The sequence below is a fragment of the Herpailurus yagouaroundi genome, unplaced genomic scaffold (assembly GCF_014898765.1).
Source record: "Herpailurus yagouaroundi ecotype Mexico unplaced genomic scaffold, PumYag 216, whole genome shotgun sequence".
Classification (NCBI taxonomy): domain Eukaryota; kingdom Metazoa; phylum Chordata; class Mammalia; order Carnivora; family Felidae; genus Herpailurus; species Herpailurus yagouaroundi.
Window position 1 is genome coordinate 7079984 of NW_024412447.1, and position 21982 is coordinate 7101965.

At 51.9% G+C, this 21982-nt stretch overlaps 2 protein-coding genes across 4 annotated transcripts; one reads left to right on the forward strand and one right to left on the reverse strand.

The window, feature by feature from the left end:
- The first annotated feature begins 11122 nt into the window (after window positions 1-11122).
- On the forward strand, window positions 11123-13810 carry COPS6 (COP9 signalosome subunit 6). Its single transcript, XM_040455927.1, has 10 exons — window positions 11123-11236; window positions 11466-11591; window positions 11802-11933; window positions 12254-12342; window positions 12438-12500; window positions 12836-12883; window positions 12960-13074; window positions 13167-13259; window positions 13339-13439; window positions 13551-13810. The coding sequence occupies exons 1-10, from the start codon at window positions 11179-11181 to the stop codon at window positions 13689-13691; spliced, it is 966 nt and encodes a 321-aa protein (XP_040311861.1). The 5' UTR covers window positions 11123-11178; the 3' UTR covers window positions 13692-13810.
- Window positions 13811-14463: 653 nt separating this feature from the next.
- On the reverse strand, window positions 14464-21823 carry MCM7 (minichromosome maintenance complex component 7). 3 transcript variants are annotated; one of them, XM_040455920.1, is made up of 15 exons: window positions 21691-21823; window positions 20442-20521; window positions 20006-20170; window positions 19712-19836; window positions 19456-19636; window positions 19023-19160; window positions 18565-18714; window positions 18262-18376; window positions 18043-18174; window positions 17720-17803; window positions 17058-17451; window positions 16672-16755; window positions 15888-16056; window positions 15015-15124; window positions 14464-14843 (listed from the first exon to the last, which is right to left on the reverse strand). In XM_040455920.1, the coding sequence occupies exons 1-15, from the start codon at window positions 21719-21721 to the stop codon at window positions 14642-14644; spliced, it is 2160 nt and encodes a 719-aa protein (XP_040311854.1). In that variant the 5' UTR covers window positions 21722-21823; the 3' UTR covers window positions 14464-14641. The 3 variants fall into 3 exon arrangements, with proteins under 3 accessions (XP_040311854.1, XP_040311856.1, XP_040311855.1); XM_040455922.1 differs by lacking the exon at window positions 21691-21823 and adding an exon at window positions 21125-21171; XM_040455921.1 differs by lacking the exon at window positions 21691-21823 and adding an exon at window positions 20801-20936.
- Between the last annotated feature and the right edge of the window lie 159 nt (window positions 21824-21982).

Consider the following 21982-nt stretch of genomic DNA (forward strand, 5'->3'; position numbering starts at 1 on the left):
ATATATATATATATATATATATATATATATATATATATATATATATAACATAAATTTTACCATTTTTGTGTGTACAATTAAATGCCATTAAGTACATTCATGATGTTAGAGTCTTTTCAATATGGCAAATTCACAAGGTTTTCCTGAAGTATGAGTTTGGGCATTTCATGACAATTGCAGGGCCCCCCACTAGTGTGGAGGTCCTACATGATCATAACCTCGTACAACAGATTTACTGTATGTGAGATGAAATCCTAACTCTGCTTGTGAAGACCACCTCAGGCATTCCCTTTAGGTGAGTTCTCAGGTGCTTGGTAAGGTCCCTCTTAAGACAGAAGTTTCTCTGGCACTGACTCCCTGTGTAAAGGGCCTCTCTCTCGTGTGGATACTGATGATAAGACTCAAGCTCTGGCTGAAAGCTGTCTCACATGTATGGCATATGTGAGGTTTCTCTGCAGCATGGTCCCCCTGGTCTGCTGAGAACCCCCCTGTCAAGGCATAATGCTTTGTCACACCTGGCACAATTATAAGGTCCCTCTCCTGTGTGGACACACTGATGGGTGGGAAGATTGGACTTTTGACAGAAGCTTGTCTCACTGCTTTTATAAGGCTTCTCTGCAGTGTGAGCACCCTGATGTTTGGTGGGATCCCTACTCAAACAGAAGGTTTTCTTACACCAATCAGACACATAGGGCCTCTCTCTGCTGTGAATGGTTTGGTGTGTGATAAGGTTTGAACTCCACAACCACTGCATTTATAAGGTTTCTCTCCAGTGTGGATTCTGTGTTGTATGAGAAGGTTTGATTGCTGACAGTAAGTTTCCCCACAACGAAGGCATGTATGAGCTTTCTGCCCAGCGTGCGCCGCCTGTGTGTGATCAGACTTGGTTTTCTGATAGGTTTCCCCACAGTTGTTGCATTGATGAGGTTTCTCTCCAGTGTGGAATATCTGACTTGATAAAGCCATGAGCAATTCCTAAAGGCTCTTCCACACTCGCATTTATTTCTCTCTAGAACGAATTTTCTGATGGCCAATGAGGCGCGTTCTGCCTCAAGGGTTTTCTACGGTCACCGCACTTAAACGGCTTCTCCCCATGATGGATTTTCCAATGCTGAGTAAGGGTGGAGCGCCCAGTGAGCGCTTTCCCACATTCATCACACGCTGAAGGGCTGCTCTCTCCAGAATGTTTTCTCAGATGCTAGAAGGTGGGGCTTCTGACCTAGGTTTTCCTACAATCACTACATAATAGGATTTCTTTAGTTGGGGGATTTTCTGATGCTTACTGGTGGTTGAACAACCCAATACATTTCTTTAAAAAAATTTTTTTAAATGTTTATTTGAGAGAGAGACAGAGCATGAGCAGGGGAGAGGCAAAGAGAAAGGGAAACACAGAATCTGAAGTGGGCTCCAAGTGGTCAGCAACATGGAGCCCAACACAGGGCTTGAATTCACGAACCGTGAGATCATGACCTGAGCTGAAGTTGGATGCTTAACTGACTGTGCCATCCAGGCATCCCCCGCCTAATACATTTCTTACAATATTTTAATATTATTTAATATTTAATATTTAGTATTAAATTTTTTTTTAATTTAAGTAGGCTCCGTGCCCAACCTGAGGGTTGAACTCACAACTTCGTGATCAAGAGCTGCATGCTCTACTGACTGAGTCAACCAGATGCCCCAGAAGATCTTTCTTCTTATGGGATGTTGACATCTCTATCAGCTTTCTTATGATCGAAGGCTTTTTCTCCAATGGGGGGTTTTCTGGGGATAACTGTTGTTCTGCTAGAACACGACCTGGGGGAAGGAGATACTTTTCTTTCTTTCGTGGAATTTTGCTGCTATTTCTAAATAGCTCATAGATTTAGAATATTCATCAAATCTTCCATTTATATCTGCTGCTTTACGACCACCCCCTCCTGGAGTACTCAGGTTATTTTTGGTTGTCAATTTTTGGTCTAAGATGATAAATAGAAAAAAAGGAAAATGACATTAATCTCTGTGGTAAAGAAAAGAAACATTCTATTAAAAGTCTGGAGTGATTTACATCACTCTGAGATAAATGCGCAGGCAGCCTAGGCATTAGAGGCAGACAGAGCCTCAGTGAGAATTCTAGCTGCACCACTGAATTGGTTGGAGTGCTGATTCTATTTCCTCATGTGTAAAATAGCAATATAAACTACCTCCTAAGTCACAGATTCTTCTGAGTATAGAATGTATGTAAAAGCCTTAAGCACTGTACATGACATACTAAGTTACCATGTTTATTCAGTAAACAGTAGCTACTGTAATCAAAAAGCACAATGCTAGGGGCACCTGGGTGGCTCATTCAGTTAAGTGTCTTACTCTTAGTTTTGGCTCAGGTCATGATCTTACAGTTCATAAGATCGAGCCCCACATCGGGTTCAGAGCTGACAGCTCAGAGGCTGCTTGGGATTCTCTCTCTCTCTCTCTCTCTCTGCCTCTTCCCCCGCGTGCCTCTCTCACTCTCAAAATAAATAGATAAAAACCAAAAAAACGAAAGCACATGCTAAATATATTCCCCTGACATTGGTCGGTGTGGGTCTCTAGCAGCGCCAAGAGGAGGCAGAGGAGAGCGTCGAATGCCCCTGCGTCAGAAACTCATCAATTTCACGTCTGTGTTCTGAATGCTTCAATCCTCTGCTAACTGCATCTCCCTTCTGAAGATACTTCACTTCCAGTCACTGTCTGCCTTACCCCTGCTGCCACATTCCTGCCCCAGCAACCAGCCTGGAACCCACGTTTTGTCACTACCTGTGGTCTCTGGGTGACAGAGGGATGCTGTCAACACATCGGAAGCAGTAACACATTTGGATTAGTGGAGACGGGCCCAATTTGATAGATGAAGGAAAAGACTTGCAGAATAAACTTCGTCTCCTACTTCCAATGAAAAGTGATCGTGCCATTGGGGTGCCTGGGTGGCTCAGTAGGTTGAGAGTCTGACTCTTGATCTTAGCTCAGGTCTTGATCTCAAGGTCGTGAGTGCAGGACCCATGTTGGGCTCCATGCTGGGCATGAGGCCTACTTTGAATAAATGAATGAATGAATGAATGAATGAATGAATGATCTTGCCATTATTCAAGACATACTACTGTAGTAGGTTGCATAACGGCCACCCAAAGGCTTTGTCAAGTCCTAATCCCTGGAACTTGTAAATGTTATTTTATTTGGAAAAAGGGTCTAATTAAGTTAAGGAATTTGAGGTGAGATCAGCCTTTTATTTCTAACTATGGGGAAACAGAACCCAAAGCTCTTCTGCTTAATCTGACTGAGGTGTCACTGCTATATCACATTAACCAGGAAGATATTCACAGAAGAAAATGGCTCAGGAGGAAAATCCCCGTAATTAAGGTAAGGTAAGGGGAATGGAGGGAGATCAGCTGGGACAAAGGTCTGTGGCAACCAGATCTCCCCCACATGTCTATACTTTCACCCTAATAGCAGAAATCAAAGACTTAAAAAGAACTCCTCCCCCCCTTTCAGAATAGGTATTATAAATTCTTTACTGGGAAAGGAGTCCAGTAAAGATGGATGATATGCCTGCGGTTAACATTCTGGTTGGCAGGCAGACAGTGCTGCTGGAACGTGAGGGAGAAAAGTTTACATCACAGGCAGCCCTTTGCTGTGCAAAATGAGGCTCTGGAGTTGGCATTTTATACTTTAATATCTTTTGCTGGATTCTTATACTTGACGACATTTGTAAATGCTTCTTCAAACAAATCAAGTTAATCCACTAACTTCTGCAGAAAATTTGGTTAATTTCTAGTGAATTGTTTTCTGGAGAACAAGGCCTGAGTTCTGTTCTTAGAGGCCCCATTCTCAGATGAGGCTCTTTTTGCACATGCCGGCCTGGCCACGACACAAACTGTGGTTCCATGGGCCACTCAACCACCACTGAAATGGACTCCAAATAAAAGATGAGAGGGGCGCCTGGGTGGCTCAGTCAGTTAAGCATCTGACTTCAGCTCAGGTCATGATCTCACAGCTCATGGGTTCGAGCCCCACATGGGGCTCTGTGCTGACAGCTCAGAACCTGGAGCCTGCTTCAGATTTCTGTGTCTCCCTCTCTCTCTGCCCCTCCCTCCCTGGCTTGCATTCTGCCCTCTCTCTCTCAAAAAAAAAAAAAAAAAAAAAAAGAAAGAGAGAAAGAAAAAGAAAAAAGTAAATAAATAAACATTAAAAATTTTTAATTAAAAAAAAAAAAAAAGATGAGACCTGTCCTTGGATCAAGCCATGTGTGATATATTGTCATATAATACTGATTGACATTCCTCAAAAAACTTTAAAGGAAATATTGTTTGACTCAATTCTCCTATTTTTAAATTGGGAAAAGTCATTATTTAATCTAAAAACTATACTTTGGTTTCTGCAGTTTTCCCCAATTTATTAGAAGTGTGTTCAGTCAGTTGCATGTTGCTGCATTTCACCCTGCGGTCCATCCCACCTGGGCCTCCCCTGTGCCCAGCACCCCATCCTCATCGCCAGCCACTCTGGGCTGTATCAGGAACCAGGTAGTGCAGCTGGGTGGTGAGCCCAGCCCAGACGACACTCAGGCCACTGGCTCTATGCAGCACTGGCCAAAGGCGACTGTCCAGATGCCCCTGCCTGCCTTGCACAGGGAGCCATGCCTCTCACAGAGCCACCCATGACTGCCCCCTCTGGGCCCATATTATTGAAAACAAGTGGCCTTGTTACCAGGCTGGGTTGGACAGGCCTCCTGAGTCAGTCACTTTCAGCAGTGCTCCATGTCGGCTGCAGGTCACAAAATCCCTGTCTCAGGAGCTGGCCTCCAGCCCATTCCTGTAACCCGCAGCCAGCTGGTCATCTGTGGGCAATTCCACATCGCGTAGGCACTTTCTCCACCCAAACCATCACAACCACGATCACACATGTACACACACGCACACGCACACATACGTCCCAATACCACACACACACACACACACACACACACACACAGCTCAGCTTGTCCGGGAGGATGGACTGAGAGAGGATAAGGTATTCACTCTCCATTTAGTCCTGGAAGTGGCCAGAAGAGTGTAATCTGTAAAGAAAGCATCGTTAACTTTCTAATTGATTAAGGTTCCATGGAGTTACAAATAGAAATTGGTCCATGAGCCTCCATCCTAGGAGTTACAGTCTGGAAAACAAAAGTGAGCAGTTCGGGAGTTGCAGGAACTAGTAGACTGAGCCCATCCCGTGCACTGAGAGGCAACTTATTCTCTCTTCTGATCCTCCGTGGCCCTCGCCCTGGGCATTTAATCGCTTGCCAGGTGCTCTTGCTTCTACCGCCACGAGATCTCCATAGCAACCTCCTCCTCCCATTGCTGCCTCCTCTCCCCTACAACCATGACGCCACTAGGCCCTCGGGTGCCAAGAGTGGCTCTGCTCACCACACCCCGTGCCAGGAGCCCAGGCCGGGCCCCTAATGGGAAGCCTGTCCTCTGCAACCCTGACCTTCACCGTCGTCGGGCCTCCTGCCTCACCGAAAATCAAGGCTCTCTGGTCTGACTTATCTCAACTTCCTGACCTCTCACCTAACTCAGAAGGTCTGCACATCCCCACCATCTCCTTACCTGCAGTTGTGGAGAAAGAAGCTTACCCCTAGTCCCTGAGAAGCGGCTTGCAGGAACCAGCCAAGACTGGACGGCACGCCTGGGGGGTAAGCAGCAGCAGCAGCGGAGACGTGGAAGGGCCACAGCCAGGGGCGGCCACTGGGAGGTGACCTGTGGGAGTAGGTGGGCCGCTCCGTCCACCGAAAAGCAGCAGCGAGGCTCTGGGCTCCAGCCTGGCCGCATCCGTACCCACAGACGCTCACAGGGCATGCCGGCACAGGGGCTGTGGCTGTTTCTCCAAAAGTGAATAACTTCATTTGCACAAAACCCACATGAATTTTTGCCACAGCTGAAAATACTGTCAAGTGAGGTGACCTCACCTGCCAGCCGCCCCCACCCAGCCCCCCGTATCCCAGCTGAGGCCCCCCTGGCCTGTGGCCATCACCGAGAACCGCTCCTGATATGAGTCTATCTCCTCTGTCCCTCCAGCCTTAGTGAAGCCCCCTTACAGACAAGATGTGGCTGAGTCCCTAATGGTGCCTCCAGAGGATCCTGTGGTCCTGTGTGGGTGCTCATGAGTGAGCAGAGGGAGCTCGTGTTTGGACACACAGGAGAAAGTGGGGCCAGTTTCCATAGACAGCAGCCGTGTCTCTTGCAGTCCCATGAGCCCCGATGCTGACTTGGATCCTGCCTTTGGATTCTGCGATCTCTCTGTGCCCCGTATCACCCTCCCTTCCCCACTTTTCACTGGACTTAGTCTGCAGAGGCTAAGTGATAAGCACTGATGAAACTTTGGATTATAGCACTAACCACTCTCCTGGACCAGGAACCTCTGACTATCGGCAGGAAGCACTTAACACCGTGACTCCCCAGAGCAGCTGTTGCCATGGGCATGTACATGGTAGAGCGATGATCCAAATGAATCAGCACAGCAGTTCCGACCAGAAGGTAAGGATTTAAGAGGCCTCCCTCTGGGGTGCCTGGGTGGCTCAGTCAGTTAAGCATCCAACTTCAGGTCATGATTTCATGGTTCATGAGTTGGCTTGTGCTGTCTCTCTCTCTCCCTCCCCCACCCCCCACCAAATCAAAAATAAATAAAGATTAAAAAATTAAAAAAAAAAAGATGCCTCCCTCTTATTCCACGACTTGCAGAGACCATCCCTGTGTAGTCTCAGGGCACTTGGTTTAAAGGTGACAGAGAAATATGGAATCATGTATCCATTTCCAATAACAACTAAAAACTAGCTCGAGTATCAACCTCATTCAGTTCGGGATCCAGGTCCCCAGTCACAATGCTCACATCCATAGAGCCGTAGCAGAGAGATGTCCAGATGGCCCATCTGTCCCTCCCCATAGCTTCAACCTGCTCCCTCTCTACGTGTCCAGGCTTCCTGAGTGTTTAGAGGCATCTCTTGGGTCCTGCACTGAGATGTTGGACAGGAGGGGCCAGGTGCTGGGAAGAGACTGGCCTCGTGGTGAGGGTTCCTGAGCACAAGGCTGGAGCAGAGGTCCCTTGCTCCCGGCCTGGCCTTGGGACAAGCACAGCGCCTTGCCCTCAGGACCCAGCTCTTACAGGTCAGCTACCCTCCCCACAGGGTGTCACTCAGCGAAGGCAGCATCCAGCCAGATGGGTTAAAGCTCTGTTTTACCCCCTACACCCAGGGTGTAGATGGCCCTGAAGCCTAGAGATGGGACAGTTTCCGGGCCAGGTGTCCTGTAGGGCTGGGGCTGCAGGAACATGGTCGAATCTCTCCCAAAGGAAACACCAACTGCAGGAGAGGTATTGTCCCCAAAGCCATGCTTGGAGTGTGGTTGTGCAAGCTGGTAACCGGCTCCAGCAGCTACTTCGAGAGCCAAGGTGCTTCCCAATCCTCCGCAGGTCTCTGAGGGAAGGCAGCTCTCCTAAACTAAGCTCAGGGACAGAGCTTTTCACAGAAAGCCAGGAGGTACCACCCCTCCCCAGGATGGCGGAGGCAGTACTGAATAGTGGCTGCTGACCTTGGAGTCTGATGCCAGGGGAAAAAAAGAAGGCTGAGGGTTCTGTTTCACCTGTTCTGCCTCCACCAGACCCTGCCCTCTCAGTCTGAAGGATTGGTGTGGTCTCCTGCTGATTGTCACTGGTTGGCTGGTTGTCTTTGTAGCCACTGAGAACGTGTTAGATTCCTCGGTCCTTGTTTCTGTAGGGGAAGACGAGCCTGAATTCAGCAGATGGGGTCTGGACAAGGTTTGCAATTGGAGAAATGTAGCTGCAGTGATCTTGTGTGGGGCCTGATGTCTTTGCTGCTTCTACACCTAAACATGTAAGTAGGAAGCGGTGGGTCATATGCTCGCAATTTTCCAGTCCCTTAAGTGTTAGAGGGGATTTTCCCATTCAGGGACTGCCGTAGGTAGAGGTAGGTAGACGTAGGTAGACGGTGACAGTGGGACATGCAGATCGCCAAGCGAAGGAGAAAGGGAAATCCCAGCTTTACTCAAAAAACGGGGCCAGTGTTCCCAGGGAAGCCATTTCTCAGGGTGACAGTGCCACCTGTGGGACACAGCCATCAGGCGCACCTGCTCCCGAAGAACTCCAGACTCGGGAGGCTTTGTAACTCTCCAGCCTCATACCCCCATTTTGGGGTGAATCAAGTCAAAGCTGATGATTAACAAGATGGGAGTAGCCTACAATGTCTCCCTAGTAAGACAGAGATGGTATATTTAAGAGTCCGAGAGGTTTTACATGAAGAAATGGCACCACTGCCTTGGAAGCAAACACCTGAAAAAAAGACATGGGGCAGTGGGAACTTCAGGTCTCAGAGTTCCCTTAAATGCCTGGGTTTCATTCACTGATGGCCCAGCCTAGATGAAACCTGATGGGGTCCACTGGGTGGCTGACGCTGCCCAGCCTCAGGGCCGGCGACGCAAAACTGAAAGCCAATGTCACGGCTCTGCTCAGCAGGGAGAACTCAAAGCTGTTCTCATCATTAATCTGGCCAGCATTCCACTGAGCTTTTACTGACTTGGGCTGTTAGTCAATGGCCTGGCTGCTTGGTTTGCCACTTGAAGATGACAGAGACAATTAAAGGCATGCCCTTTGGGGCAATGCACTTTGGAAACACACCTTGGCTCTGACAGCTGAGTCACTCATGTGCGTGCCCAAGGTTGGGACCTGGTCTCAAAGGCTGGCACTTTTAAGATGCTGATCAAGGGGCATCTGCATGGCTGTCAGTTGAGCATCTGATTCTTGGTTTCGGCTCAGGTCATGATCCCAGGGTTGTGGGATTGAGCCCTGTGTCCGGCTCCGTGCTGAGTGTGGAGCTTGCTTGGGATTCTCTCTCTCTCCCTCTTCCCCTCTCCCCTTCTTGTGTACTCTCTCTCTCTAAAAAAAATAAATAAATAAAGAATACAAAAAGGAAGGAAGGAAGGAAGGAAGGAAGGAAGGAAGAAAGAAAGAAAGAAAGAAAGAAAGATATACAAAATGCTGATCAAGCCTACACTGCCTAGAAGCTCCCTCCTACTCCTCCTAAATCGACTCCACCAAACTTTCAACACTTTTTAGGGGCTATCTTGGTGCCAGTGTCCCTGGTCCATTCTGATGGAACTTAGACCACATCATTATGGCCCTTGAAACTAAGCTGTGTCATGTTTTAGGCTTTGTAGACCATCTACAGTCTGACATTTGGTGCACCTTTTGTCCCCAGATCTAACCAACAATGGGCCAACAGTCAAGGTGTTGGATGGACATTCCACACTCCCTACCATCCACAGCATCTGAGTGCCAAGGGCTGGAATGGCCTCCTCCAAATTATCCCTACCTCCCTCACCTCCTCCCGATCCACAGATCCTAGTAAGGTGTCATGGTCGCTAAATGTGGCTGCCCCCTGAAAGTGTTCATCTCCTCTTGGTTGGCCACCATCTCTTGGGTAATGATCAGGAAGAAAGGGAGCTTTGTAGACTTGTTTTAAAAATTAAAGATTCTGCCCTGACCATTCCTGAGTATGACAGTTCTTCCCCCGGCCTCCCATGGCTACCCCAGGCCATCCTGGTTGGTAGACCCTTTGGATACAGCCCAGCTAAAAGGGAGCCTCGGGAATTCCAACTTAATTCTGGTTCAGCCACCAGGATTCTCTTCATGGACTGACATAATTCTAGATCACAAAGACAATGACCATTCAACTGAGGGCATTGCTCTCCAGTTCCCCCACAGTGGCCCACATGTGCTGTGGCAGGCTGAACAATAGTCCCCAAAGACAGCCAGGTCCTAATGCTTGGAACCTGTGAATGTTACTTTACAGGGAAAAAGAGATTTTGAAGATCTGATTAAGTTAAGGATCTTCAGCAGAGAGATTATCATGGCTTTAGGATTAAGTTAAGGATCTTCAGATGGGGAGATTATCCTGGGTTATCCCAGTGGGCACTACGTGTAATCCCAGGTGTCTTTATAAGAGGGAAGCAGGGAGGGATTTGACTACAGAAGGCAATGTGACAGTGGAAACACAGAGACAAAGAAGGATTTAAGATGCTGCTAAAACCCTGGACTTGAAGATGAGGAAGGTGATAAACCAGAACACATTTCCTGGTACCACTGGTCATGGGCACTGGAGTGGGCTCCGCAGGGTCAAGACAGTGGTCTCCACCTGCTTTCTGAGAGCTTACACTTTGGGTGTGATACAGACACTTACCCCAGAGAGCCAGCCACACAGATTGTGGGGCAGCAAGAGGGGTAAATGCAGTGTACACACCTTGCTTGAGTGGAGGAGGAGTGGGGACAGGCCTGGAAACGGCTAGGTTTGCCAGAGGTGAGTTTTGAAAGGCTGTTGGGAAGGGTTAGAAAATGCCGGGAATGGGGGCACCTGGTTGCCTCATTCCGAAGAGCGCAGGACTCTTGATCTCAGGGTCTTGTGAGTTCGAGCCCCATGTTGGGTGTAGAGATTACTTAAACACATAAAACTTTTAAAAAATGCTGGGATGTTCCTAGCATGGTAGGTAATATGGTATGTGGAAGGAGAAAAGATTGGACATACAGATGAAGCCACTCGCAAACAGGCTCCACCTCAAATTATTCATTCACTGGAAAAACTATTTAGGTGCCTGTGTCAGGCACTATGTTGGTCACAGAGGTTACAGTGAGGAATGCGACAGAGGTCCTTATGTGGGAATGTGTGGGCGAGTGAAGGGAACTGACGTAAGAGCCAATGTGGCTGAAGCACGGGGCCCAAGTGGCAAAGTAGAGGACAGTGCCGTCTGGAAGGCAGGGACCGGATCATGCAGGGCCTTGCATGCAGTGGTTAGGGGCTTGGATTTTACTCTGAGGGCAGTAAAATGATTTTTCATTCATTCTGCAACAGCCTTAGGAACTAGGACGTCTTATCCCAATTTTACTGACGAGGAAGGTCAGGTTGGAAAGGGACAGGGTTAGGTAATTTGCTCAAAACTCAGCCGCAGCTGCACGGGAGAGGCCAGACCAGGGTCATTGAAAGTCCCGTGGGCTCGGGTTTTTCCGGCCCCGAGGGCCGCCAGTCCCGCCCCGCCCGTCGAGGCCCTGCGCCCACTGAGCATGCGCCGCTGGCCTACGGAAGCCGGGAGGGAGGGGGCGGGGCCGAGGCGGGCGGGCGCGGGGAAAATGGCGGCGGCGGCGAACGGGACTGGAGGGAGCAGCGGGATGGAGGTGGATGCAGCAGGTAACGGGCCTCGCTGGGGCGGCCTCTGGTGACGCCTCTCGGGGAGCGACAAGCCCCCCGCCCCCCGTACTCCATGGAGGAGTCAGGGGGCGGGACGGCGATACCTATCCCTGGGCTGCTAACCTGCGGGAGGGATGTATGGCTCCGGCTCTGCCGTCTCCCGCTCCCAGCTCTGAGGCAGAACGTGCGGCCCGGACTCTCATTTGCTCTCCTTTTCCTCCACCCTCAGTAGTCCCCAGCGTGATGGCCTCCGGCGTGACGGGGAGCGTCTCAGTCGCTCTTCATCCCCTCGTCATTCTCAACATTTCAGACCATTGGATTCGTATGCGCTCCCAGGAGGGGCGGCCTATGCAGGGTGCGTCTTGGACGTAATTCTCCAACCTCCTTTCCTTGGTCACCTCCCCCCAAATAGGGGTCTTTGCCCCTTCCTTTGCTGGGGCCGGTTTCCCCTCCCCCAAGTCACCGTGTCCCCAGCATCTGGTTTACACTGACCTCGACCCTTGGGCTGTAATGATTAGGGACGGATTCCTAACCCTCACCTCTTACGTGTCGTTCCCTCCTCAAGTGATTGGGGCTCTGATCGGGAAACAGGAGGGCCGAAATATCGAGGTGATGAACTCCTTTGAGCTGCTGTCCCACACCGTGGAAGAGAAGATTATCATTGACAAGGAGTATTACTACACCAAGGAGGAGCAGTGTGAGAGGGGAATAGACCTGGGGGAGAGCAGTGGGAGTAAGAAACGCAGGCGAGTGGGGAAGATAGAATGCGTTGGGAAGAAGTGGGGGGGGGGCGGGGGGGGAGTAAGGAGAGTAGCTGAAAAGATCTCAGAAGAAGAACACATTTAGGTATTCCCCCAAAGTAAAGGATGAGAGAAGATAGAAGGGGTTAATTGTGAATTTTCTTGCGAATTGAGCCAGGATTTGAGCAGGGAGGGGAGAAGCTGATGAAGACTATACCAGGAGCTTCCAATTAGAAGGGTGGTTTAAAGAAATACACTGTGCCCTGGCTCTTCCCAGTCAAACAGGTGTTCAAGGAGCTGGAGTTTCTGGGTTGGTATACCACCGGGGGGCCGCCTGACCCCTCTGACATCCACGTCCATAAGCAGGTAACATGTTCACGCGCGCGTGCTGGGGCAGAGCATGAGGGTGAGGGGAAGAAAGATGGGCGTTTAACACGTGTGTCCACTGCCCCCTCTTCCAGGTGTGCGAGATAATCGAGAGCCCTCTCTTTCTTAAGTTGAACCCTATGACCAAACACACAGATGTAAGTAATACTGATCCCGAGCTCCCGGTGTCGTGCTTGTCGATCACTGTGCCTATTTTTTTATCCTCCTCCCCTGTTCTCTGTACATCTGTTGGGTTAAGTCTTCACTTGGGGTGAACTCTCCCGCTTACCAGCTGTGTGACTTTGGGTTAGTCTTTTAACCGCAACTGTTTTTTTGCCTCACGTGGAAGATGAGGATAATCCCTACATCATTGGGTCCTCGGGAAGATTAGATGAGAACATCTGTGGAAGAGCTCGGCCTGGCTTTTGGCATATAGTGGAAGCTCGGGTGTGCTTGATGTCGATAAGAGCTGTTCTCCATTGCTTCCTTACAGCTTCCCGTCAGTGTTTTTGAGTCTGTCATCGATATAATCAATGGAGAGGTAATGCCCAACCCTTTAACCCTCGACATTGCTCCTGGCCTTTTTCTGCCTCTCACTGTCCCTTGGCACTCCACAGGCCACAATGCTGTTTGCTGAGCTGACCTACACTCTGGCCACAGAGGAAGCTGAACGCATCGGTGTAGACCACGTAGCCCGAATGACAGCCACAGGCAGCGGGGAGAACTCCACTGGTAATGAAGGCTGGAGGAGCTCCTTCAGCGGTTGGGGTGGAAACTGTTGCCATGTGCTTTTTCAACCTTGGCCTCTCCCCGTCTCCCTGCAGTGGCTGAACACCTGATAGCGCAACACAGTGCCATCAAGATGCTGCACAGCCGGGTCAAACTCATCTTGGAATACGTCAAGGCCTCTGAAGCAGGTAGGACAGGTGAACCGCTTTTCCTCTCCCTCTCGGGGAAGTGACCGCATCCACATTAATGGTCTTTCTGTGCCTTTAGGGGAGGTCCCCTTTAATCATGAGATCCTGCGGGAGGCCTATGCTCTGTGTCACTGCCTTCCAGTGCTCAGCACAGACAAGTTCAAGACAGACTTCTACGATGTGAGTATAAAACCGAGGGTGGGTGGGGAGGTGGGGCTGATGGATGTAACTTCTGCACGTGGGAAGTGAACTCAGCCGTTCCCTGGGCAACCAGTTTTCTGTTCCTCCCAGCAATGTAACGACGTGGGGCTCATGGCCTACCTTGGCACCATCACCAAAACGTGCAACACCATGAACCAGTTTGTGAACAAGTTCAACGTCCTCTATGATCGACAAGGCATCGGCAGGCGGATGCGGGGGCTCTTCTTCTGAGGGTGCTTGAAGGGACGATGCACAGGTTGGACAGTGGTCCCACAGGGGAGGGGTGTTACACTCCCTTTAGAGAAACCTCTGTCAACAATAAAAGGGGAGCAGCCCCTCAGCACCCCTTCCGATGGCTCTGTCCTCTCTGTTGGGCCCCACGCTGGTTTCTCAACTTGGATCTTAAAAGGAGGCCCTTAGTTCCAGCCTTGCTCGGGCAGGACATCCTGTGGGGACTGGGAGCTCACTGCCACTTGAGGTGACCCCTCGTCCAGTCAGGTGGATCACATCTATACTGAGCCAAAGGCTGCTTGCTCCCACTTCAGCCATCTGTGTTCTCTTTGAGGTTTCTCTGGGACAGCAGTGCATATAGACCAACCTCTAAACTTGACCAATGACTGCTCCCCAAAGCTAAGTGAATTTAAGTCTTTTTCACAAAGGAGCAGGGGTATTGAGCAGGTTTCTAGGAGGGACAACCTGGAAGCTTTGACCCCATGGACACAGTTTACTGCTGAGAGGGAGAGGTTTCTTATTGCTGTTTACTGAATGCTGATCACACAGATGTCTACACCTGACCTGTAGAACCTCAACCCTAAGAGGCAGAGGTTCCAGTGCCCATACTTCACACTTTCTTAACCTTGGCATGTCCCTGTCTGTAACCCCCAGAATTTACAGTCTGGGAAGCAGCAAGGAACATCAGTGTGGGCAGGCGTAATGGGTGCTTTACACAGTAAATTCACAGAGTGAACAAGGTAGGAATCTAGGAAACTCATGATACCTCGTATGAACAGAATACAGCAACCTACACATGCTTTATTAGCAAAAAGAATAAAACAGGTGCAGCTCAGGAGAAAAGAGCAGGTCCCTCCTCTCCCTGCAAAGGCATCATCAGACCGTTCCAGGAAGGGATGGGTCGGCACACGGGACGCACAGTGGACCCCAGGGTCTCAAGCTGATTGGAATCAAACAAAAGTGATCCGTGTCCGGGCAGTATTAACCTGCCAGACGTTTAACTCCTCATACTCATCTAGAGCCGCCTGGAACTGGGCAGGTGTGAAGCCACGGGAGATGCAGCGCTGCTCCGCTTCTGAAAACCGGACACTTCGGCCCTCTGAGACCAACTCCCGGACTGTGGCAAATATCACATCTGCCGGTCTCTGGGTCCTGAAGGGAACAGCATGGCTGTGTAAGGTCAGAGTACAAACAACAGGCAGCACGTCGGGAACACAGGCCAGTGGTACAACTCCAAAGCCAACATCACGTACGTGTGGATGCAGAAGCCATAAGGATGAGCCGGTCAAGGTGACTCCTGATTTCGTTGTTTAAACCACTCACCTCGCTGTTTGCCCCTTGTCACCCAGAAGCGAGTCCTTGGACATCTCCATTAGCCGTATGGCTTCGTTCACATCTTCCTTCTCTACCATGTCCACCATCCGCAGCCGTGCCTGCGGGAAAGGGGGGGGGGGGGAGAGATGGAAACGGGAGGGGATGGAACTCGGGTCAGGGGACCCCCTCGCTCTAGCTTTCAGCAGGCAGCCCACAGGGCGCGAGCAGAGGCCCCCCCCCCCCGCCCCCCCCAGCGTCCGCAGCACGGGGCCGGCACTGTCAGACCGAGACAAGTGCAATGCGCGGGCAGCGTCCAGCAATTGCCCAAGTCTCCGCCTCTCAACGCTGGCCAGTCCCGGGTTCAGCTGTCCTGTGCGGGAGACCAGACCCCGCTGAGCGCCCCCGGGCTCCCCACCACGACAGTGCTGACAGAGCACGGGGAGCTCGGCCAAGAAGGCAATGGCAGAGAGGTTGCGTCCCCGGGGCTCGGGAAGTGCTAGCTCAGCAGTAGGTCGGGTAATCACACTACCTGCACGAACAGCACTTTGGAGCCCCCAGGACTAAAGTCCAAGGTGTACGGACAGAAGTGCGGGTTTCTAGCAAGGATCCAGGACACAGGCAGTGAAGTGAACCCTGCCCGCCCTGCAGGGGGGCCGGAAGAGCGGGGAGAAGGCCTTTCCCTCCAGGGACGCCGTGCGTGCCCTGCTGGAGCAGCAAGTACCCACAGTGCGGTAGCACGCAGGACCGCTATCTGCACTGTCAGCACTTTAGCACCAGCAGGGCCTGAGTGGGAGGGAGGCGGCCACGGGAGGAGCATACTGCACGGGGTGCCCGGGCAGTCCGAGCGGACCACCCGCTGGTGGAGTGGGACCGCGCACTCACCAGAGCAGTGGACAGCCGCAGGATCGCCAGTAGCGTCCGGGCGGAGGTGTAGGTGGCGTCCTTGCTGGCCCAAGCTTCCCGCCTCATCTCCACGTATGCGGCTGTGATGTAGTCCGCCAGAGACTCTGGCACTGTGGGCTGCTTCTCCCGGCACATGGCTATGTAGCGCCTACGGGAGGGAGAGAAGGTTCGCGGGAGAGGAGAGTTTGGCATTTAAGAAAATACTCTGGGGTGGGGAGCAGTTTTAAGTGGGAAGAACAAATTAACTTGAATATCACGGATGGGTTTCTGTAAATGGCACGTTCCAAGTTATTTCTAATTTTCCGGAAAAAGGATCTTTATACCAGTAAGACAGATCCACTTATAAAAGATGGTAAAGTACTTCCCCTGAATCTAAGACGTGACTAAAGGGAGCAGAAATACATTTCATTTACTTCAAGAGAAAAAAAGTGCAAGTGAAGGAGAGGTTGGGGGATCACCAGGAGATCCACCCTGTGGAAAAAATGACAACATCAAGTCCAGGGAGCAGCATCCAGCTCTGATCTGAACCTGCCTCAACCCTGAGACGGGCAGGTGGTGGGTGTGAAAGGTTCTGATGCTGGTTCTTCTTGTGAAGCCAGACCTGGGGTGCCTGGACCCCCTGTTCACAGACCCCACAGAGCAGAGCGAGTGGCAGTGAAAAATGACCCAGAATGGAAAGCTCTCCAGGACACACAGATCAGCCCAAGATGCTGCCACACATGGCTATGGGTCAAGCACACTGGCCTTTACGCAGCTCTCCTACCTCATCAGCTTCATGTCCAGAGGTTCAAATTGGGCTGGCGGCTGGCGGCTGTGCTGGTGCACATACGTGATGTGCTGGGCCAACCTGGGAAGAGTGGAGGCAGCTAGAAACATTCCTCTTGGGGCTACACATCCCACGCCCTGTCTCTTGACCTGTGTGCCTTAGCTCTGCCATCTTCACAGTGCAGGAGGGAGGCTCTCCCAGGAAATCACCAGTGTTTCAGTCCCACCCCTCCATTTTCCTAAAGAACTGTGGACTAGTTCCTGCAGTAAGAGAGGAAGGCTCTGGAGTTTCCACAAGCAGGGAATCGGAGGGGATTTCTGATGTCTTCTCTCTCCCTTCAGATCATTAGAGCATACGTGTCCTTGAATGTTGGATTCACTCACCGTAGGTCATTGTCTCGGTCAGGCCGGTCCTGGATCAGCCAGAGAAGGTCGAATCGGGAGAGCAGTGCAGCAGGAAGCTGTATGTTCTGCTCCAGGCTGCGGCGAGGGTTGTAGCGCCCATAGGCAGGATTGGCGGCAGCCAGGATGGAACAGCGGGCATTGAGCGTGGTGAGAATGCCGGCTTTGGCAATGGAGATGGTCTGCTGCTCCATGACCTCGTGGATGGCCGTGCGGTCAGCCTCAGCCATTTTGTCAAACTCGTCGATACAGCACACCCCCTGGTCAGCCAGCACGAGGGCCCCCCCCTCCAAGGTCAGCTCTCCAGTCACGGAGTCCCTCAGCACAGCCGCCGTGAGCCCCACTCCTGAGGAGCCCCGGCCCGTTGTGTACTGGCCTAAATGGCAGAGACAGGAAAAAAACAGACACACTGAAGCAGAGAAAAAGAACAACGAAAGAACAGGGCAGAAACGAGGCCTGCGCCGGGACCGCTCCACCTACCTGCCGGGTCCAGGCCTTCCCAAGGCGGCTGAAGATCCGTGCAGCACCAGCTCCACACCCACCCACCTCCACCCCCCCCTGCCCCCCCACCAAGGAGAAGCAGTGTGGTGGTCCCCCCTCCACCCCAGCTGGTACGGGTACTTCTCCTAGGGCCCAACACTCACTACGGGGCGCCAGGCGATCGATGTAAGACAGAAGCTGAGACTTGGCCACACCTGGATCCCCCATCAGGCAGATGTTGATGTTGCCTGGCAGGGAAGAAAGCCCCGGGTGAGGCTTGAGTGCAAGCTGCCCAACGACAGAGACCCGTACCTTTGAAATCTGCCCCGACACCCAGCATCCCTTCCCCTCCTCCCTCCCTGCGCCCAGGAGACCAAGCTACAGACTCTTACTCTGTGACACGGAGGTCACAGATCTGATCTGTGTCATGGGACAGCGGCTGACATCCTTCCTTCCTCCTGGCCGCCCCCCTTGTTTCCCCGCTTACCCCTGATCTTCATGCCCCGAGGAGACTGGTCCACCCCTCCCACCAGCAGGAGCAGCAGGGCCTTCTTCACGTCTTCATGCCCATAGATCTCCGGGGCGATGGAGGCGGCCAGCTTCTCATAGAAATCTTCCTCTGCACAGAAGTTTATACAGAACATTGGGAGCGGGATGGGGGTGCTGGGAAGGAACCTCTGTTCCCAGGCTTCGTCAGGCCCCTCACCTGCAATTCGCCTCAGCTCCTCCCTGCTCAGCTCTCCGGCTGCAGACTCGTCATCCTCACTCTTGCTCATCTTCACGACCCGATGAGCTTCCAGGTAAGTTTCTGAGAGGAGACCCTTGGGGAGGAGAATGCCAGGGTACGGATGAAGGCCCTTGAACTTGCCTGTTCACGCGACTCCCTCAGGAGTTCCTGACAAAACCCTGTGCTACTTTGCTGTTGACTGTTCTCCCTGCGGAGCAGTGAGGAGGGAGGGGACGAGAAGGAAAGAGGAAGTGTCCTCCTCCTTTCAAACCCGTCACTTACCTGCACCACCTGTCGGAACCCAGAGCGCAGGATCGGCAAGAAGATGCCAGTGACACTGACGTGGTCCCCAGGCTGGGCGATCCTCGTGTTCTCTCCTTCTACCAGCACTGTGATGCTACGGGGAATGTTCCCCACAGGCACTTGGTCACTCTACAAGGGAGAAGGCGCACAGGCGGGAGAAAGGGACACAGCTGATGAGAACCTCACCTTCCCTGCCCAGGCCTCCCACCTCCTGCTTCTCAGCCTCAGATGCGCCAACAGGAAAAGAGAGCCAGAGATCGTCTTTACCCCTTCTTTACTCCACCAGAAAGTTCCAGTTAAACCTCCCTCCTGCTCTAAGGAACTTCTCGGTTTCAGCCTCTTTTGTTTTTCTTGCTTTCTTTCACTCTGTACGTGACTGCAGAATTCGAGTGGACACCCAGTCTCCACCTTCCCTGGGCCACATACCCCAAACTCACATGTTCCTGCATCTTTATCTCCTGGAATTTGATGAATTTGGAGCCACGTGTCTGCAGATATAGCCGTCCTCCTGAGCGGTTGGTCTGGCACTCCTGGCTGGGACACATGATCAGGGGCATGAAAGTAGGAGACTGGATCTGGGATATGAGAAAGGAAACACCAAAGGAAACCAGTGACATGAATCACACTTCCTCTTCGTGGCACGTACCACAAACTGCTCAGAGTGCCTTGACCTATCCCAAGTCAGTAACCATAGGCACCAAGAACACAAAACGGATGGAAAGACCACTGGGTACCAAAAAGAGAATGAAAGATGAATATGCAGTCGTGTCTCACAACCGACGCGATGACAGGTTAACACCGACAGACAAAATGAGTTCTTAGGGAAACCGCTAACAATAAACGTGTTCCTGTTCTTTTCTCCACACATACCGGCTGGTAGGTCTCTGCCCCACACTGGTCACAAGTATAAGTGGCCACCACCATTCTGGGTTTGACTTCGGAGACACGAGTGACGATTCCACGCACAGTTACCAATTTCCCCACAGAGTCAGCCCGTACTTCCCGTATCACGCGAGGCTTGTTACTGCTTGGCCCTTGAAAGTACAGCTCACTAGGAGAAGAAAACAGTAGTTATTCAAGTCCCAGAGAACAAATTCCCACACCCTTCCCCACCGAGACCACTCACAATCTGCGCATGAGCTCAGGAGGGTACTGGTTCTGCGGGCTTCGGGCTGCCCCAGGGTCCCGGCTCCGCTGCTCCATCATCAACCGATGTTCAATGTAAACATCCAGGACGTCTTTATTAGTCACCTAAGGACAGAAAAAAATGAATGGTAGAACGAGGAAAAGGAAAGATCATGAAGGGCACCAGGCAGAAATTAATTGCCCTATTTCTGCCAGCTCAAAAAACACCAGTATCTGAGAAGCTTCCCAAAAGCAACCCCTGTTTCTCGCTTTGCATTTTCCTGCAACCACTCACCTCTCTCTCCTTGTACTGAGGAAGCAGCTCTTGCACAGCATCAGCAAAGAGCCTTGCGTAGCGCCTGGCATTCTCACAAATGGAGTCCACCAACTCAGGGTCGTCCTCTGCTACATCATCTAGGTCTATGTACATTGCCACTTGTTCCCGATGAGCCAGTCGAACCTGGGTAAGGAAGAGACAACAGAGCCATGTTTACCATGCTCAGCAGTGCCCACCACCCACAGGAGAGAGGAACAAAGCAACACTTACTTCTTAGCCTCCAAACTTCTAAAACATCTTAATCATCGTGCACGTAGACTTAAATTCACTTACCAGACATTAGATAGAATGCTAAATGTGTCACTCAACGTCTATGCTTGCTGAAACAAACCAGGCCCCCTCTTAAGAGCTCCTTGAGCCACCACCCATTTCCTCCACTTCATCTTAGACTCACCAATTGGTTCCCGTACTTGAATTGCTTCTTGCCAAATTCATCATCCTGGTAAAACTCTTGCAGGAACTTTTTAACCTTTTCTGTAAGGAAAATGTAAAATCATGATAATCTGTCTCAGATACTTTACCCAAGCTCCCTTGATGTGGATCTGAAGAACTCACTCTCTTTACAAAATATATGAATTTGTCAGTTTACCTAAAAATCTAAGTAAGCCTACTTAATTCTTCCGGAGTAGGGCAGAACTCCTTTTAACAAGTCTGTTTTTATCTAGGGAAGAAGGGTCCCCTGGCAGTTAAGAACATTACCCAAAAACCTCCCCCGAGGGGAATTCCAGTTTCTGCCTTAAAAAATCTCAGTACCCTTTTCCAAAAGCTTCCCACACACTCAGATCTCAAGGTTCCCCACTTCTCTTCCATGCGCACGATTCTCCCTTTCCTTTCGGCCTTCTAAATATCTCCACCAAGCCCGTCCTCCACCCCACCCCCTCTCCCGCCACTGCTTCCGCTCTTAGTAAACAAAGAAGCACATGGGCCCAGATGCAGCCGCCTCACAGCCCGGGATTCTTCCGCCAAGGCGGGATCCCGTCCGGCAATTGCCCTGCCTGTTCCGGGCCACTCCGTCCCACCCCACCACCTCCTCTCTTGGCCTCCCGCTAAACCCCCCGATTCCAGGCACGCCCCCACCCTGAGCAGCTCTCTCCAAGGCCGCCGCGCGGAAGGACACTGTTTACACACGACACTCCCTCCAGCAACGTCGCGCAACTTCCGCCCGCCTTCACTTCCGCTTGGAGGTTGGCCTGAAATGGCCAATAGCGGCGCTCAGCGGCCCGGGCCTGCCCGCCCTCGGGGCTTCGGCGCGTCTCCCGAGAACGCGGGCACTCCGAATGCCTAAGGACGCAGACCGAAGCGGACCCGGGTGTCCGTCCCTGCGGCGAAAGGCCCCTGCACAGGGTCTCCTGAGGTCCCGGTCTCTTCTGGGCGCGACTCTCCCCCTATGGAGCCCCGAGTCGGGCTGTCTGTCGCCCCCGGCCCCACGACCCCCACTCCTTCCCCAGACACGATAACCGGCTCTTCGAACTAGGAAGCTCGCGCGCCTCCCAGGCACCTTCTGCCTTGGCCCCGCCGCCTCCCGAACCTGCCTTTGGCCTCGCGCGCCAAGCCCAGCCCCCCAGGACTCCAGCCCACACAAACAGGTGTTGGCCAGGAGGCTTTCCGCGTAGGACGCTCCTCCCAGACTGGCATACCCTCACCTTTCTCGAGCACATAGTCCTTAACTGCCATCGCCCGTGCGGCAACAGTGGGCAGGTTCAAAGATCTCACTCCCGGGACAGCAGAAAACGTACGCGCGGCGGGCTGCTGCGGACCAACCGAAATTGGCGCGAAACGTCGCCCCTCACGTGACCGGCGCCGCCGCGTGCGGGCCTATCAAAGAGGAGGCTCTTTGCCCCTCCCACTCACCGCCGGCCCCAGCCTCGGCCAATCACCCGGCGAGCCTGGGCTGAGTGACAGGGAAGAGGCTCCTGCACCGGGACGGAAAGGCGG